This window comes from Triticum dicoccoides, chromosome 1A (genome assembly GCF_002162155.2).
Source record: "Triticum dicoccoides isolate Atlit2015 ecotype Zavitan chromosome 1A, WEW_v2.0, whole genome shotgun sequence".
In the NCBI taxonomy this organism is placed as follows: domain Eukaryota; kingdom Viridiplantae; phylum Streptophyta; class Magnoliopsida; order Poales; family Poaceae; genus Triticum; species Triticum dicoccoides.
The window spans coordinates 4,809,795-4,827,602 of NC_041380.1; the positions used below are offsets into that span (position 1 = coordinate 4,809,795).

The 17,808-nt window shown below is 44.1% G+C and overlaps 1 protein-coding gene across 4 annotated transcripts in view; it reads right to left on the reverse strand.

Moving 5' to 3' along the window:
* Nucleotides 1-17,294: 17,294 nt before the first annotated feature.
* LOC119357224 (gamma-gliadin-like) overlaps nucleotides 17,295-17,808 on the reverse strand; it is a 1,348-nt gene continuing 834 nt past the window's right edge. For 2 of the 4 annotated variants that reach the window (XM_037625352.1, XM_037624468.1), the window contains exon 2: nucleotides 17,295-17,808. In XM_037625352.1, coding sequence (XP_037481249.1) covers nucleotides 17,457-17,808 — 352 coding nt within the window. In that variant the 3' untranslated portion in view covers nucleotides 17,295-17,456. The other 2 variants (XM_037624900.1, XM_037625831.1) reach the window with 2 other exon arrangements.

Genomic DNA, 17,808 nt, shown 5'->3' on the forward strand with positions numbered 1-17,808 from the left:
AAACCCTTTGGCCGCAAGGACCTCCAACAAAAATTCCCAAGAGACACTATCAAATGCCTTTTCGATGTCTAGCTTGAGCATAATGGATGGAATCTTCTTCAAGTAGAGGGACCTGACCATGCCTTTGACAAACATAAAGTTGTCGTGAATCGCTCTTCCTTTGATGAAAGCACTTTGCGAAGGCAATACTAATTCCTTCAGCCTTGGTTGTAATCTTCGTGCAAGAATTTTCATGACTAGCTTTGCGAAGAAGGTGAGCAGACTTATAGGCCTATAATCTTTGGCTTCAAGAGCATCAGCCTTTTTCCTGATGAGAATCAACGTGGCATTATTTAAGCTGGCAAGGTTCGCAATGTTCATCCCTTCAAAAGCTTTGATTGCACACATTATGTCATTTTTATTATATCCCAGCAATTCTGGAAAAACAGTGCCGTGTAACCATCAGGGCTGGGTGCTTTTCTGGGGTTCAGATCCATAACAACAGCTCTCACTTCATCTTCCGAGAAGGGTCCGTCAATACTGCTTAAATCAATCGGGTTGATGCCAAGAGCAGCAAAGTTTATGCAGCAGCCTCTTTGAGTTCTAGAACCCAAAACCGAGGAGAAATGCTCCCAAACAGCGTGCAATTTCTCTTCTTGGCTAGTGACAACTGCCCCATTGTGCAGCAAATTTAGCACAAAATTCTTTTGTCGTCTTGCCGAAGTTTTTGCTTGGAAGAAGGAAGTGTTGGCATCTCCATCTCTCAACCAATCAATTCTAGAGCTTTTGCTTGGAAGAAGGAAGTGTTGGCATCTCCATCTCTCAACCAATCAATTCTAGAGCGTTGTCTGCTGTGAGCACGCTGAACAACTGCAATACCAAGCAGATTCATCTTCAGGGCTGCCCTTAACCGTCTCTCACCGTCAGATAGATCCCTTTCATCTAGGGCAGCGTCCAACTGTCCAATAAGCTCACTAGAAATTGCCGCACGGAGCTTGAGGTCTCCGATGTGAGCAGTGCTCCACTTTCTAAAGGCTCTGGCCATTCTTGTGAGCTTGCAGTGCAGTCGTAGATACGGGTCCGAGCAATTGGTTGGTTGTGCCCAATAGTCAAGTACAAGCTGATTGAACCCCTCGAACTTTACCCAATAATTGTCAAATCTGAAGTGTCTTGGAGGCTTGAAGGAAACATCAGTGGAGAGCAGCAATGGGCAGTGATCAGACATGTCTGTGGCAAGGGCAGCAAGTAGACAACAAGGGTGTGCTGTCATCCATGGATCATTATAGAGCACCCTGTCCAACTTTACTTTTGTTGCAATTTGCTGTTCGTTGGTCCAAGTATATTTTCTGCCATGGAGGTACATGTCTCTAAGCTCCAGCTCATTTATAAATCTCCTAAAAGCTGCCATCATTCTTCAATTTATATTCATGTTCTTCTTGTCCGAAGCATCGACAATAAGATTGAAGTTACCAATGAAAATGCAAGGAAGATTGGAATGACACATTGGTCTCAGATCATCTAAGAATTTTAGCTTGTCAGCATCAGACCGAGGTCCATAGACTGTGACTAATCTGAACTTAGTATCTGTCAGCCTCCAACAGCAATCGACGGCAATGAAAGATTTCTGCTGAGCAAGGAGGTTTATATCAACCACATCGGGGTCCCAAGCCACAATTAAACCACCTCTAGTACCCAAAGCAGGCTCGAATAAGAACTCTGTGTACTTTGGACCACAGACTTGACTAATGATCATACTGTCAACCACTGCTAGCTTCGACTCTTGCAGGTAGATAATTGTCGGGCTATGCAACAGTACAACATTTCTGACCACCCCACGACGAGCAGGGTTGTTAAGCCCTCGAACATTCCATGCTAAGATATTTGCGCTAATCATAAGAACTCAATCGACGGAAAACAACAACAACAACAAAAACAGAGCAGCATCAGGTACGCCGCCCCTTCTGGGCGTTCCTAACGGAGGCAGACTTGGCCAGAGCAGAGAGGGCATCGATTTGCCTGTCAGTCAGAGGCTTCTTGAAGGTAAGCTTGTACCTCTCGAGGGTCTCCTCCTCTTCTTCCTCTCCAGGCTCGGCAATGGCGAGCCCTCTCTTTCCGACAAGGACTCGTCGGGCCAACCGCAGCGAAGTGTTGCCCCCTCCACTGAGGAGGCAGGTCGGGGTCGGGGTCAGGGTCGGGGTCGGCCGCCGGGAGCTCGGCCCGGCGCAGCTTGGAGGACGGACAACGGCGACGGGGCGGGCTGCTAGGGGCGAACCAAACCCAAAAACTGCCTGAGGGGCCAGTTATTGTTTGCCGCTCACTGCTATGGGCCCGGCCCATTGCCAGTTTCCCCTGTTTTTATTTGGTTTTGAAAGAAGTATAGTTTTCACCCTCAAATCCACTCCATTGTCTCCATAGCTCCCTAAAGTCAACTTTGGTATGATTTAGACCCTAAAAACAAAAATGCTAGACACACAGACAAAACCAACGGACCTTTACGGATAAGCTGACTTGTCATTTTCTAATTAGGCTAAATAACCCTGTCCTCCTAATTAATCTCCCCCCTTGATTTTAACTGGTGGGGGTGGGCGCCAAGGCCTGTAAAGCCCCGTAATCCTCCGTTTATGTAGCAAAGCCGCCCTAAAAATATCAATACCAGTTTAATTAGACCTGAGCGGTTTAGTGTCAGATCAAGAGTGGTTTTGCATCTGGTTTTTGTTTATTCATCTAGGCGGCAAGGACAGCGACGCAATTGTAGTTGGTGTGGACGGCTGCGCTGCAGCCCTTCCGGTTTCCTCTTTGCACTACGAAGACGAATAGCCAACCACTTATTTTCAGCGACCTGCTGCCACATAAGCATGTCAAGTCAGCGACAAATCAGTGCCTAATCACAAAACAAGATGAAAAATCACTCTTGATGTGACACTAAACCGCTCAAGGCTAGATTAAACTGGTATTGACATTTTTAGTGTCTAAATCAGACCAAATTTGACTGTGGGGTTATGGAGACATTGAGTGGATTTGAGGGTGAAAGCTATACTTTTTTCTTTGGTTTTTATAAGTTTTTATACTGATTTCTTTTGGTTCATTCAGGGTGGCTTTTTTGTTTTTAATTTTTTGTTGTTCTCTTATTTTTCCTTTTGTTTGATTTTTTATTTTATTTATATTTTTGTCTTCATTTATAACTATAACTCTGGTGTATATATGAACATTTCAAAAAATATTATTATCTTTTTGTAATATTTTTAAAATATATATAAACTTTTTTAACAATATTTTTTAAAATAAATCCGTGCTCACCCATTAGAACTCCTAACTAGGGGCTAAATAGGGGCTAAATAGGGTCTTTACACGTAGGGAAAGCATGTGGAGTATCTCTACTCCTAATGTCTCAGTTGATAGGTCGCGTTCCGGGTTTTATTTTCGTCCCACTATTTTCGTCCGATTTTTTTCGCTGGTTTTTTTTCGCCCTCCCCCACGCACTAAAAAAACCTACGCTCCTCTCGATCCCGTGCCTTCGCCGTCGTCTTCGCGGATCCGCAGCCGCAACCATCGCCTCGTTCCCGTGCGCAGCCGTCGCTCCCTCTCCCAGCGCCCGAGCATCCCCGTCGCTCCCTCTCCCAGCGCCGCCTCCGCCGCCATGGCCCCTCCCCTTGCGCCCCGAACTGCCTCGCGCACTCGTCGCCCGTTATACCACAGAGGAGGCGAAGACAGCGGCAGCGCGGCGACCGGCCTACTTCGCCGGTCGCCGCCTCGGCTGCACTCGGCGGGCGCCACGCCGTCTCCTCTCCATGGGAGTGGCGGATGGCAGCGAGGAAAGTGGATCGACCTGGCCATGGGGATGGCACTACGACCCCTGCCAGCCTCCCGTGTCGCCGTGCCTCCCTGCATCGTCGCCTCCGACCTCACCACGTAGGTAACCTCACCCATGTCCCCTCCGCACCTCCTTCCACTCCATCCTCGACCACCCCCTTCCTCTCACCTCATGCCCATTGTGGTGGCCTGCAGCTCCTTTGACGAGTAATGGGGATGGAAATATATCAATGATGGGGTGTGGTTCGTTCCTGTCAGGAAGGCTGGAAGGCCATGAAGCGCCGCTTCGATGAGATGACCATGTGAGAGGCTCACTGCAGGCCTGAATCTTGTATGTACGACGTAATTTTGTGCTATCTATCTTTTGGGAAGTAATTTTGTGCTCTGTGCATGAATATTTCAGGAACTTCCGATGCGGTTGTTCACCAGTAACAGGTTCGTACTTCATACCAGCATGATGGTGTAGTATGTTTACTTCGCTTACTACTTGTTCGATTAAAATCATACGGGTGCCGTTGTGTCCAGAATACGAGTGAAATTTTGTGCATTGGGGCTCTTGGGCATGAAATATGAGGCAGTTTAGGGACTACGTCCTGAAGATTCCTTCAGGTTCACCGGAAATGACTACCAACTTGTTTAATTCTGCAGGTGCGGGTGTTGCTGGTTGATGGTGGCCTAAGCATTTGAGTCTAACTGAAAGTGAACCGGAGCGATGTGCAGAAAAAGATCTTAGCGCAGAGACTGAATTTGTATACTACTTAGAATTTATTAGGTATACTCCCTACACTTGTATATCACTTCTGAATACAAGTTCAGGTTATTACGTAGTACTATTGAATTTTAGAATTGATACTTGAAGATTTTAAAAGGTTACTGAATTTTGTACCAAGTCTACTGTTATGTATAGGAAGAACATGATCTAAAATATTGATAATGCATATAAACGGTGATTATCTGCTCTTATGATGAAGACGTTCCTTGCTTCCCTGTTAAATACATGTGAACTATAGGGAATTATTTTCTAACATTCGTACTAGAAGAAACTATTTTCAGTTTTCAGGTTATGCCTTTCTTGCAATGATTGCATCTGTGAAGTTGATGCTTAATTACTTCCTACATTTAGAAGATCGTAACTTTTGCTATACAAACATGCATGGTGAGATGGAGCGTTGATGAGTGCTGTGCATTTTGCAGATCAGGTTATATTTCCTTGGTAGCATGGCAGCAGCACCCAATCAGACCACAACCGCGGCGGGCGTGCTCTGCGATCTTGGCCACCGTCTCCAAGGCAGGTACGGCCTACGCCGCCACTGAGAGCTGCCCCTCCTCATCACCATCAACGCCGGTGAGCTCTCCCTCTGCTCTCGCCGCTACCCAGCTCCATCCACTATCTTCTACAATATTGTTGCTACTTTGTAATGGCTAGCCCAATTTTCTTTATTGCTGTTATGTCTTTTTTTGCGAGTCAAGGATTTTCTTTCAAATCTACAAATGGGTGCGTTTGTCTAACCATTAAGTAAATGGCTGGAATCCATAATATGTGAAATTCCGGCACAGTTGCATGAAAAAGTGAGTATGTATTGAGTAGGGATGTAATTCTTGCCGATTCAAATATCAGAATGTGTTCCTGAGACATAATAAAACCATCCTGAATCTTACGTTTTTAGCATGCTGAGATCTGTACTACCATATATATACTTCTAAATTACATGGTATGGAGATTTTGAATATTGGCACCTGATCTTTTATCTTATAATAGATCAGATGTTCCTGGTCAGCATCAAGGAATTGTTTTGAGACTTGTATCCATTTTTTCCCTGGTAAAATGTATGACAATATACCGTCCATGTTGGTGACCTATTGATCTTCTAATTTCTATATTCGCAAAAAAAGATCTTCTAATTTCTAAAGATGTCTCTGACTTGCTCACATGCCAATAAATATAAGCTGCATCAAGTGAGCTTTCCTGTCAATAAGTAGCAATCAACCAAAAGAAAAGAATAATGCTCATCTGACTTGTTGGTTGTTTCTCACAGTTATTTGATTGCCTTATAACCTTCAAGTTAACATAGTGCTGCAGTTTGTGGCAAACTTATGGACTGGTCATACCTGTACTGGACGTTGCTACTGAACAACAAGTAGCTTCTCTTGTCTTCCTATTACGCCAACGAGAGCAGCCATCCTATTACGTGAGAAACCACCCCATGATTCCCTCCGCTCTCTGACCATTGCTATGATGGAAAGTTGAAAATACATCAGTGCAGAGTGCGCTCGCTGCCATCAGATGCACTAGGAGTCAAAGCCGTCAATTGTGTTCTAGCCTCACATGTATGCAAGCTGTTTGACAAAAGGCTCCACCTACAATCTTCTTGAATTTTTAACGGTACAGAAAGAGTGAATAATGTACGTGTTGGGTGAAGTGCAGATGCTATGAACTCTTCCAGCTCTATAAATTCACATATTGTGTTAGTGCATTCTAATTTGTTTGGTACATATGCTGCAATGAACTCGCAGCAACAAGCTTTCCTTCTTTCTTTAGCATTGCTTTTCTACTACAATTGATGACAGAGCACTGGCAACCTCAGGAAGTTGGGCGCCAAGGTGGAGTCCCTGCAGAAGTTGTTCACTCGGAAGGTCGTCTTCTCCAAGGCGTCCCTAGCCTTCGAACAGGACCGCTCCATCAAGGTATCTACTCATGTTTCCAATTACCAAACTTATCCTTTCACTTGGGCCGGAGGACAATAGATTTGTCTTAATCATTTGAATCCATTAATAAATCTTCTTCTTTGCTCGAGTCGAATCTGTGAAGACTCCGATGGAGTAATGTCGTCTTCGCCGGGCTGCAATTATATGCCTAGGGGTGGTCAAACTGAAAAGTTCAGGGAAGATTCAGACTACATGTGGTAGTGCTGAACATTGTTTGGCCGTTCATCGAATGTGGTAGTGCTTATAGGGTTATAGCCCCGGGTTAAACTGAAAATCTATCTGGAATTTGGTTTTACAGTGTCTAAGTGTTAATGATGTCTAGAATTGCTGCAGATTAATTAGTTATTGTGGAGGTTATAAGACCATGTAGTGGTACATTGATTATCTGGCGCTGAGTAATTAACTGAACATTATTTTGATGTTCATCGATTGTGGCATTGCGTAGGCTGTTACAGCTTCAGTTTAAACTGAAAATTATCTAAAATTTGGATTTAGAATGTCTAACTGTGAATGGTGGCTAGCTTCGGTTGCACCCGAAATACCAAAGTTCACACTAAAATCTTTTTTTTACAAAACCTCTCATAGCTGAGTTGAATTTCGTTTTTGTTGGTTTAGTAGACGGAAACTTAGCATTGCCCCAAAATTCTGAAAAGATGGAGTATAATTTTTGTTTACTAAAAAAATGAAGTGACTTTTAACAGCTGGGGGTTATGTGATATGTTTTTCAATCGTGTTAATGTACACTTTTGGAATGTAGAATGGAACTATATCTGTTTGTTCAACTAGAGAGAGGAGCTGTTTTTCAACTGCAGTAGTGTATACTTTCGGAACGAAAAATGAAACTATATCTATTTTTTAAACTTTTCCAATATTGGAAGATGTAAAATGTATACTTTTGGCTGCACGGTGATTTTTTCTGGCTATCCTTGCAATGTATTGAACCTGATCATCTCTGATTAGTGTTGTTCCTACTTCTTGAAGGGTAAACCATTGAGTGGCAATTCCACATGTGTATTCATTGCAACTTGGATGTACGGCGTAGTGATTAGCAGCACGAAGTGCTGAGCACGTCGTGTGTGTGTGTGTGTGTGTGTGTGTGTGTGTGTTGTTGGTACAGTATGCATTTTTGGGCCTGTATTGCGGAACTAACTTAGACTGCCTGGTTGTTGTTTTTAGTATAGTATACCTTTTGTGGGCCTGAATTCTGAACCTTACTGATTTTTTTCCTTGTGTGTTAGTATACAGTTTTTTGGCCTAATTTGTTAACCTTATCTGGGTATTGATTTTCTGCATTCAGTGATGCACCCGCGGTCATGCGTATTTGTTAGTCTACTTTACTTATAGATTTAGTTGTTTTTATCAGTATCCACCCGTAGGTTAGTTAACTGAAATTTTTGTTGGGAGTGGTTCATTATGTTCTTTAACTGCTATACTGAAGCAGCGGATCAAAAAATTTAAAGACAATTAGATCTGTAGTAATTAATTAAGACTTGATGGTTGTGTTATTATTATAGTATATACAATTCTGGGCTGAATTGCAAATATGATCAAAATTTCCTGGTTTTGTGTTATTATTATTATGGTATACTATTATGCTGGCGAGCTTTTTGTTAGTGCTTTTCTAACTGTCCTTGCTAAACTTTTGATACTCTCCACAATGATGAAATGTTTCTGCATGTTAGTTAAGTACCAGGGCAACCATAAATGATGTTCCTTCCTTTCGTTGAGCTACCTTACTGTTATGCCGTCTACCTTTTTGTTAATATACACACTGGAATTCTCTATTCTGGAACCCATGAACTCTTTGTCTCTTCGCTGTGACCTGTTTCTCATCTACTTTTTCTTGTAAGAAACATTATAGTATATTACGTGCTATCTAGGCAAAATATACATAATTGGTTCTCTTCTATATGCTTTCCTCAATGAATACACTTGATTCACAAAAGCATTGGGATAATTAGCTGAACAAGTTTTGCAAATTTTTGTTTCTTGCATCTCCCCTGATTATTTCCTGGTACTTGTGAAATTGTTCAGATTACTTAGCTTCGGTTTATATATTAGAACGTGGCAATGGCTCGGAAGACATCAAATCTGCCTTCTTGGCTCGGGGGGAGTCATGGGCGGCGCATGCAAAGTCCTCCCTTGATGGCAGTAGCGGATGGAACACGGGGAAGGGGATCAAGGCCAAGAGTAGGGTGGTTGGTGAGGAACTCCTCCTTGGCAGTCCATGGGGAAGTATGGTGTGAAGGAGAGAGGGTGCCATGCGAAGGTGAAGTGGGTGTCATCCAGTTTTAAAGGAGAGGGCTCCAGCGAGAAATGTCCAGGTACGACGGGAAATTGAGCGGGAAGGGGAGGGTCCGACAGGAAAAGGGGAGGGTGCATTGTGGGGTGGGGTTTTGTGTTGGGACTGCATGCTGGAGATAACATGGCGGATAGTCCGGACAATCACATTTCTTCCCACACATGGGCTGGATTTGGTGGAGCCCGGACTGTCGAGACGGGTGGATTTTGGGGAGCCCGTTGGGCACATGTTTGATGTCAGAACAAGCCCGAACTTATGGGGGAGAAATGAGTTTCAACCTTGAAGACGATCTTAGTCATTTATTTGATTCATTTATTGTTATTGTAGCCCACGGGCATTGTACTAGTACAGATTAGAGCATGGGTCGGCTCCTTGGTGGGCATTTCATCGAACATGTGGTGTGCGGGAACTTGGCCCTCCTCTGAATCCTTTTCTTGCCCCTGAAATCGGTGCAAAATCAGCAGCAGACACCAAATTCTCCTCATCCGTGCCATCAATCACCACAAGTTGTAGGATCCATTAGATCGGGAGAGCACGAGGCAGCACCTACTCACTAACCTGAGGCACGGTGAGCACTGGTGGTCGATGTAGACCAGCGGGGGGAACGAGCACCTAGCAGAGCTCGCGAGGGGGAGGAGGACGCCGAGAGGTCGGTCGGTCGGCGCGGCTTGGGCTTGGAGTTGGACGCCGACGGGGACGCGTTGGTGACCGGAGCACGGAGGCCGGCCGGCGGTGGGACGTGCCCATGGCCGGACCCTGGCCCAAAAAGAAAGAGGATATTCCTCACTCATGGGCCGCAGTCCAATTTCTTCTGATGCCGCTCAAAAAACAAAAAACTTGTCGCTTGCGCTCAAGCCGGCTGGAGTTGGCCTGGAATTCTTTTTTCATGTTTTTCATCTCCTTGTCTATCGCCAGTACGTCGATTTTTCTAGTTTCTTTGTCTTCTTCGACTCTTCTGGTCTGTTCTTTTCTTTATTTATTTTTTCCTTTTTTTCTTTGTGTCCGCTATTTTTTCACCATCTTCAAAGCTCATAGTGCTGTTTTAGAAATCCATCCTTTTTTCTCAAAATTGTTTATCATGTACTCCCTGTAAACTAATATAAAACCATTTAGATCACTATTTGCCGTGTATCTAGAAGTTGTTCATTGTATAAAAATATTCACGGTGTTTCTAACAAAATATTAACAGGCTGACATGGGTAGGCTGGTCGGGCGGATACCTCCTGCACATGAATCTTGCCCGATTTGACAGCAGATGAGCAAAAGGAAGATGTATCACCCGGGATATTTGTGACGTGCTTTCACTTTTAACAAGGTACTAGAAGCGCTCGCGCGCTTTGCCACACTACTAGGGCTGTATCGACTATCTGACTTGTTAATTTTATATTTTATATATGTATTAGGCAAATTACTCGATATAAGAAGCAGTCGTGTTCACACACGTGAGCCGAATTCTATAACAAATGACAGCGGGGTTGGTATTTTAGAAAAACACATTTCACAAACGCTTTTTGAAAATTTCGAACAATTTGAAATGCCGCAAACATATTCTGATATTCTAAGCTTTTTTTCTAAAAAAAATATGAACAATTTTTGTAATCCTAATTTAGAAAAAACACAGACATTTTTTTGCAAAACCTAACAGTTTTGGAAATATTGAAAATTTTCTGACATTGTTACTTTTTGTAAAATAAGAAACATTTTCTGAAATACATGAACATTTTTTGAAACACGAACATTTTTCTGAACTTGTGAGCAAATTTTGGAAATGAGAACATATTTTTAAATTCCTGTACATTTTATGAATGAAATTCTGAACAGATTTTGATAAAGAGAACATTTTTCCGAAACAAGATCATAACAAAGATTTGAAATTTTTAAAATTACTGAACATTTTTTAGAACATGACATTTTTATAATTGCGAACAAAATTTAAAACAAGAACATTTTTTGAAATTCCTGAAAGAATTTTTGAAACACGAACATTTTTTTAATTGTGAACAAAATTTGATAACAGGAACATTTTATGAAATGCGTGAACATTTTTTCAAAACATGAAAACAACAGAGAATTGAAAACGAGAACATTATTCTGAATTTACTGAACATTTTTTTTCAAACTTGAACATTTTTTGAAATTATGAACAAAATTTAAAGCAAGATTTTTTTTTTGAAAATCCTGAAAGACTTTTTGAAACAAGAACATCTTTTGAAATTGTGAATTTTTTTTGAAAAGGAGAACATTTTATGAAATTCGTAAATATTTTTGGAAATTTAGAACAAATTTCGAAAACAAGGACATGTTATAAAATTCCGAATAAATATTTGCAATTATCAAACAAAAGAAATATGAAAAAGGAAAAAACGAAATTTCAAAGAAAACAAAACAAAACAAAAAAAGAAAATAAAAAACTTAAACGAAAAAGAAAAACAAATATAAAAAGAAAAGAAGCAAAAAGGGAAAAGGAAGGAAATAGAAAAATAGGTTCAGGAACCTCCTAGAAGGTTCCCAAAACCAAAAAAACGGCTAGAAACCACCTAGAAGAATCCGAAAACTGGATTCGCACAAACATTTGAACGGCCCGGCCCATCCGAACGCTCGTCGATCTGTCCCTGTGCGTCGCGTCGACTACTTGCCGAACGAGCGGCAAATAGGATTTCCCTTAAATCAGAGCTAAATCCTGCCCACTCACGGAAGGAAAAAAGAGAACACATTTTTTCGCGCAACAAAAGCTAAGAAAGACCGGTGAAAAATAAAAAATAACCAATCTAAAAAGCCAAAAACGTGTGCAAAAAAAAACAAATTCCGGAGGGAGTGCTCAAAGCGCGACAAGTGGCGTGCTCTTAGCCCATGCCGAATGATCGCTGGGAGGCTTTCAAAGAAGCGCTCCTCAATTAGTTGCTTTCGGAGTTCTTTTCTTTTCCGAGGGTAAGTATGCTTTTTCTCCTTCTGGAATGCTAGTACATCTATTTTTCTCGTTTCATTGTCTTCTTCGACTTTTCTGGTATGTTCTATTATTTATTTATTTTCTTTTTGTCCATTCTTTTTCATTATCTTCAAAATTGCTCATAGTGTTTTTTATCATGTGTTGTAGAAATTAATCCTTTTTCAATATTATTTATCATGTATTTAAGAACTATTTGCCATGTATCTACAAATTGTTCATTGAATAAAAAATATATTCACGGGTGTTTCTGAAAAAAAAAAGTATTAACAGGCTGACGTGGGCAGGCTGGTCAGGCGGATACCTCCTGCACATGAATTTTGGCCGTTTTGACAACAGGTGAGCAGGAGGAAGATGTGGCACTCGGGGATATTTGTCATGTGCTTTCACTTTTAACAATGTACTAGAAGCAGCAGTTCCCGCCCCTAGGGTTGTATCGGTTATCTGATTTGTTAATTCTATGCCTTCTATGTGTGTTAGGAAAATCACTCGATGTAAGAAGCAGCCATGTCCACACACGTGAGCCGAAAAAGCAGAAGCAGCGGTCGGAGACCATCGGATAACGACAATGCAACGACAGACATGTCACACGTGTGATCTGCTCGAAGACTATCCACGAAAACAGGTACAACACGCATGTCGAACCTGAATAGCCAAGGCGACGTGGTGTATGTGCAACATTGCCCCAATGGTTGACAACAACGGCTCATCAACGAGATGCTGCAAAAATGGTTCATGAGCATGGCCTTGCTGACGATAGAGATGCAGCAAGGCGGCAAGCTACGTGGAGCAATACAGTGTGGCATCAACGCGGAGAAGTAGTTTGGCAAGGAGCGATGGGCACACAATGAGGCTACGGCAATGGCATGGCCGCCTGCAACACCATCGTCGCCCATAGACGCGTACATACATCATATCACAATGTTTTGTGATACATGATGAATTCCTCACTTGAACTCTTCTCTTGTAATCATCTTCTCGGGATCTTGATCCTCCATGACTTAACTCACAAGCTAGAGCAAGACAACCTTTGAGTCGCACACAAGGAATCCATCATCTTTCATTTTCCTCTTCTTTCAACCTTCAATCCAACATATGGTTTCAAAGCATTGCCTATGGATAAACCTTCTAATCCATAGGGATTGCGAGGGGGAGGAGGACGCCGAGAGGTCGGTCGGTCGGCGCGGCTTGGGCTTGGAGTTGGACGCCGACGGGGACGCGTCGGTGGCCGGAGCACGGAGGCCGGCCGGCGGTGGCTGCCTGCCAGGGCCGGACCCGGCCCAAAAAGAAATATTCCTCGCTCATGGGCCGCAGTCCAATTTCTTCTAATGCCGCTCAAAAAACAAAAAACTTGTCGCTTGTGCTCAAGCCGGCTGGAGTTGGCCTGGAATTCTTTTTTCATGTTTTTCATCTCCTTTTTTAGGAAAGCCATCATGGCGAATTTTATTGATCTGGAGTCACATTTACATCATCGACTAGAACAACATGAATCTGATGGTTTAGTCTAGCCATGTCTGATCACGTTGGCGGTTCTGAATTTTTTCCACTTGGGCAAGTTTAAAGCCAGGACCAAAATGGCTTGAGCTGATCTGACCGGTGCTCACAGCGCCTCACCTCTTGTGAACTTCCTCCGTTCCCACCATGCGTACAAGGAGGCTACAGCCACAAGATCACACCTACGGATGCCTGCCATCATAGGCACATTGTTAGTGTCTAACAGTAGCTGTTTAAGGGGGGCAATCTCATCCACCTCCGCAAAACAAGCCTCCTCAACAATTCTATTCATACCCAGGTGAGACCAGATCTCCTTGTCGAACGCCAGTACGTCGATTTTTCTAGTTTATTTGTCTTCTTCGGCTTTTCTGGTCTGTTCTTTTCTTTGTTTGTTTTTTCCTTTTTTTTCTTGTGTCTGTTATTTTTTCACCGTCTTCAAAGCTCATAGTGTTGTTTTAGAAATCCATCCTTTTCTCAAAATTGTTTACCATCTACTTCTTGTAAACTAATATAAAACCATTTAGATCACTATTTACCGTGTATCCAGAAATTGTTCATTGTATAAAAATATTCACGGTGTTTCTAACAAAATATTAACAGACTGGCATGGGTAGGCTGGTCGGGCGGATACCTCCTGCACATGAATCTTGCCCGATTTGATAGCAGGTGAGCCGAAGGAAGATGTAGCCTCTGGATATTTGTGATCTGCTTTCACTTTTAACAGGATACTACAATTGGTTGTGCGCTTTGCCGTGCCGCTAAGGTTGTATCGATTATCCGATTTGTTAATTCTATGTTTTCTATATGTGTTAAGCAAATCACTCGATATAAGAAGTAGTCGTGTCCACACACGTGAGCCAAAAAACATAGGTAGCGATCGAGACCATCGGACAACAATAATGCTACGATAGAGATGTCACACATGTGATTCACTCGAAGACTATCCATGAACACTAGTACAACACACATGTCGAACCTGAATAGCCAAGGCGACATGGTGTACGCGCAACATCACCCCGATGGTTGACAACAGCGGCTCATCAACGAGATGTCGTGGCTGATGGAGAGAGCGGTAGATCCGTCGGAGCGATCACGGGCGTCCTGGCTGATTTCCTCCAGAAGAAGACGGGAACGGGCCTGGTTGAAGGATGGGAAGGGAGTCTGCATCGGGATGACAGTGGCGATCACCTGGTACCGACGAGAGAGGCCGCGGAGAAGCTGCAGCGTCAGGGTGCGATCGGTGACGGGCTCGGCGACGTCGGCCAGGGCGTCCGCGAGCGCTTTGAGGCGCCCGTAGTACTCGGCGATGCGGAGATCCCCCTGGGTGAGGGCGCGGAATTCCGCGCTGAGGTGCACGGCCTGGGCGGGTTGGTTGGCGAGGAAGAACTCATGGAGTTGGCGCCAGACGCGATGCGTGGTGTTGCCGGCGCCACGGATGACCTCGTACAGGCCGTCGGCGATGGTGGAGTAGAGCAGGAGCAGGAGCGTCAGATCGGTGTGGCGCCACGCCGGAGTTTGGAGCAGTGGGTCGGAGTAGTGGTCGACATGGCTCTCGACGGCGTACATGATGAGGACGCGGCACCAGAGTTCACGCCACTTCGAATAGCTGCCAGTTTGGACATCCAGCTTGAAGGGGATGAGGTTGTGGATGTTGTTGAGGGTGTGGATGGAGGGGGTGGTGGTGGCAGAGGATGACGCTATGTCAGGGAGGGTGGGAGGCGACGGCAGGGTCACCAAGATCATGGTGCTAGGGGCGGTTGCTGGCGGAGCTGAGAGGACGGGGGTGGAGAGTTCAGACGAGGAGAGCACCGGAGCGGGAGCGGGAGGGATGGCGCCCGTCAGGTCGCCGCTCGAAAGGCCGCCGGAGCCGTCGCCAATGTCCATGGGAGACAGGGACAGGAAAGAGAGCTCTGATTACCAAGATGGAGAATGAATACACTGGTGATTCTCATTGATGCCCACGAAGGGGTTAATATACAGGTACAGAGACTGGTAACAACCCAGCTATATAGGAGGTCATGCACATTGTGTAACGGAAAAGGAGGGCACGTCCGGTGCATGAACTACATGGGACTCGGTCTTCTAGTTGAGCTAGCAACGGTAGGCTTCCAACACTCTCTTCGGGAAATTAAGCAGAAAACATAACAGTCTGAACAATTGTCGAGTTTAGAGAACAACTTCCTTTATCCCTTCCTAATAGAGAAGCAGATAAAAGAAGTGGATACCAGTTCTGAGTTCAGAGTTCAGAAACCATTTCCAACATAATACAACCATGTAAAGATGTCATGTGGAATCCAACCTCGAAAATCCATCGTAATTCAGCTCAGCTAGTGAGGAACTGAGGATGTACAGTCACCATATGGCGAGCATTATCACTCGCCTTCCTAAATAAATATCCTTCTACCTTGCTCAGTGCCTTCTCAGATTTTCGACGGATGATCGGAGGTTGATAAGTGGATTTGCACCCTTTTGATTACTCATAAATTACAAATTAAGGGGCATACCTAGGAGTATTAACCGGTGGCTGCCGGAGTTGGAGCCGATGCCCGAAACCCTAGACGATGCCCGGTGACATGCTGCTTCTTTTCCTGGGACCTCATGTCCTCACAAGGCCACGTCTCAGCGAGGAAGTGCAAGTGGTTGCGTGGCAGATCTGGCCATCGCCATTGGCGTCGCTCTGCTGGATCTCCCTCTCCTTCTGGCATCAAAGAAGGAGGAGGAAGGAGGCGAAGGTGAGAGGGCCGTGGTGGGAGAGGTGGTCGCCGGATTTGGGGAGATGTTGAGGTGCGAGGCCAGTGGTGGCGGTGGGTGAGGAAGGGCATCGCGGGTGGGAGGGAGAAGGGGAATTAAGAGAGTGTGGGTTCGGGTTTGGGCCTCCGCGCGCTATGTGTACACATGTGTTGGTGGGTTGATAGTAGTGGCACCGGGTTTATTCCCCACGCTACTACTATGGCCTATCCCGGGGGTACGGTAGAGACCACTTAGTAGTAAACCCCTCACTACTACTATCAACTTAGTGGTAGTGAGGGATTTATACCCCTCAATACTACTATGGCCAGTCCCAGGGGCATGGTGGAGACCACTTAGTAGCAGTGTGGGGTTTATACCCCTCGCTACTACTATCAACTTAGTAGTAGCGTGGGTTCTATACCCCTCGCTACTAATAATTAGCAGCAGTGTGGCCCATATACCCCTCGCTACTACTAAGCATCTATCTATAAGGTATTTTCTAGTAGTGCATGGATGGCGGCGAAATCAGTCGTTCTGCTTCTTTTCCCTACTAGCTCTCTGACGTCCAGAACAAGTTTACGGTCATCAGGTGCAATGCCCTTGCCTTCGTGAGCGACATGATGACATGGGAACGGGCTTCCAAGCCTATGGTGTCGCATCGTGTCGCGGTCTGCTAGACTTAGTGGACGGATGCTACTCCAATATCGGTTGATCCCATACTATGATACCAAGGAAGACACGCAACTATTATATATATTTCTTCAAGTCGGTCAACACAAGTAAAATTTGGGAGTTCAACCGGTGCATCTATGCAATGCTAATGGAGAAAACACAATTCAACTTTAGCACTTCACACATAAGCAACACCACGTTCAATAGCACACACCTTAGAGTGTACCTATGGTGGTTGATTGGGCTATAAGAAATGTGAGTCCATGCGAAGATGCCAAACATAATAACATGGCTAATTACACATGCAGTGGCAGCAGCAACAAGTGCGTGAATTCCACAAATGATCTAGGGTACACGTGCAACTATGTCCTTGAGTATGACAACAACCTTTATCTTCTAGACAAATGCATGGTATGCTACTAATTTATTTGCTACAAATTCCAATGAATTGTGTCCTTTACTTTGTACATACCCAATTACGATATTTGATTTTGCTAATACAATGTAGCCTTCAATTTAAACCAAGTTTTGCATCCATTAATTATGTTAGGTTCATATGACTTCACTACATAAAATAGGTAGATAATGCATAAGACTGAGATTGTAGCTAGGGATGAAAATCTAAATACGACATGAATCTAACAATTACGAGTAATGTCTTTGTGACAAGAACTTTCTTTGTCTTTTATTCCCATGTTTGAACTAGTATAGGTCGGGGTTACACATTATGGTGCACGTCACTTTATTTATCATCGTTACATTGATCGCTCATTGACTAAACAATGATGATCCATCCGTCTTGTATTGCAGGTCTTCATTTCATTGGCCACCGATGCTTGTAAGACTAGTCCCATATGGTTGTTGTTGTGGATATGGTTGTTGAGGTTGGTGTGGTTGCTGGGGTTGCTGGGAAATTGTTTGTTCTGGTTGCTGGGATAATTGTTGTTGGGGCAGTAGAAATGGTTGTTGTGGTCGTTGGGGTAATGGTTGTTGTGGTTGCAGGATGGATGGTTGTTGGGGTTGCTGGGGTTGGGGCTGGGGAAATGATTGTTGTGATTGTTGGGGTTGCTGGGGAAATGGTTGTTGCGGTCCTAGGAGGAATGATTGTTGTGGTTGTTGGGGGAATGGTTGTTGTGGTTGTAGGGGGAAAGGTTGTTGTGGTTGTTGGAGG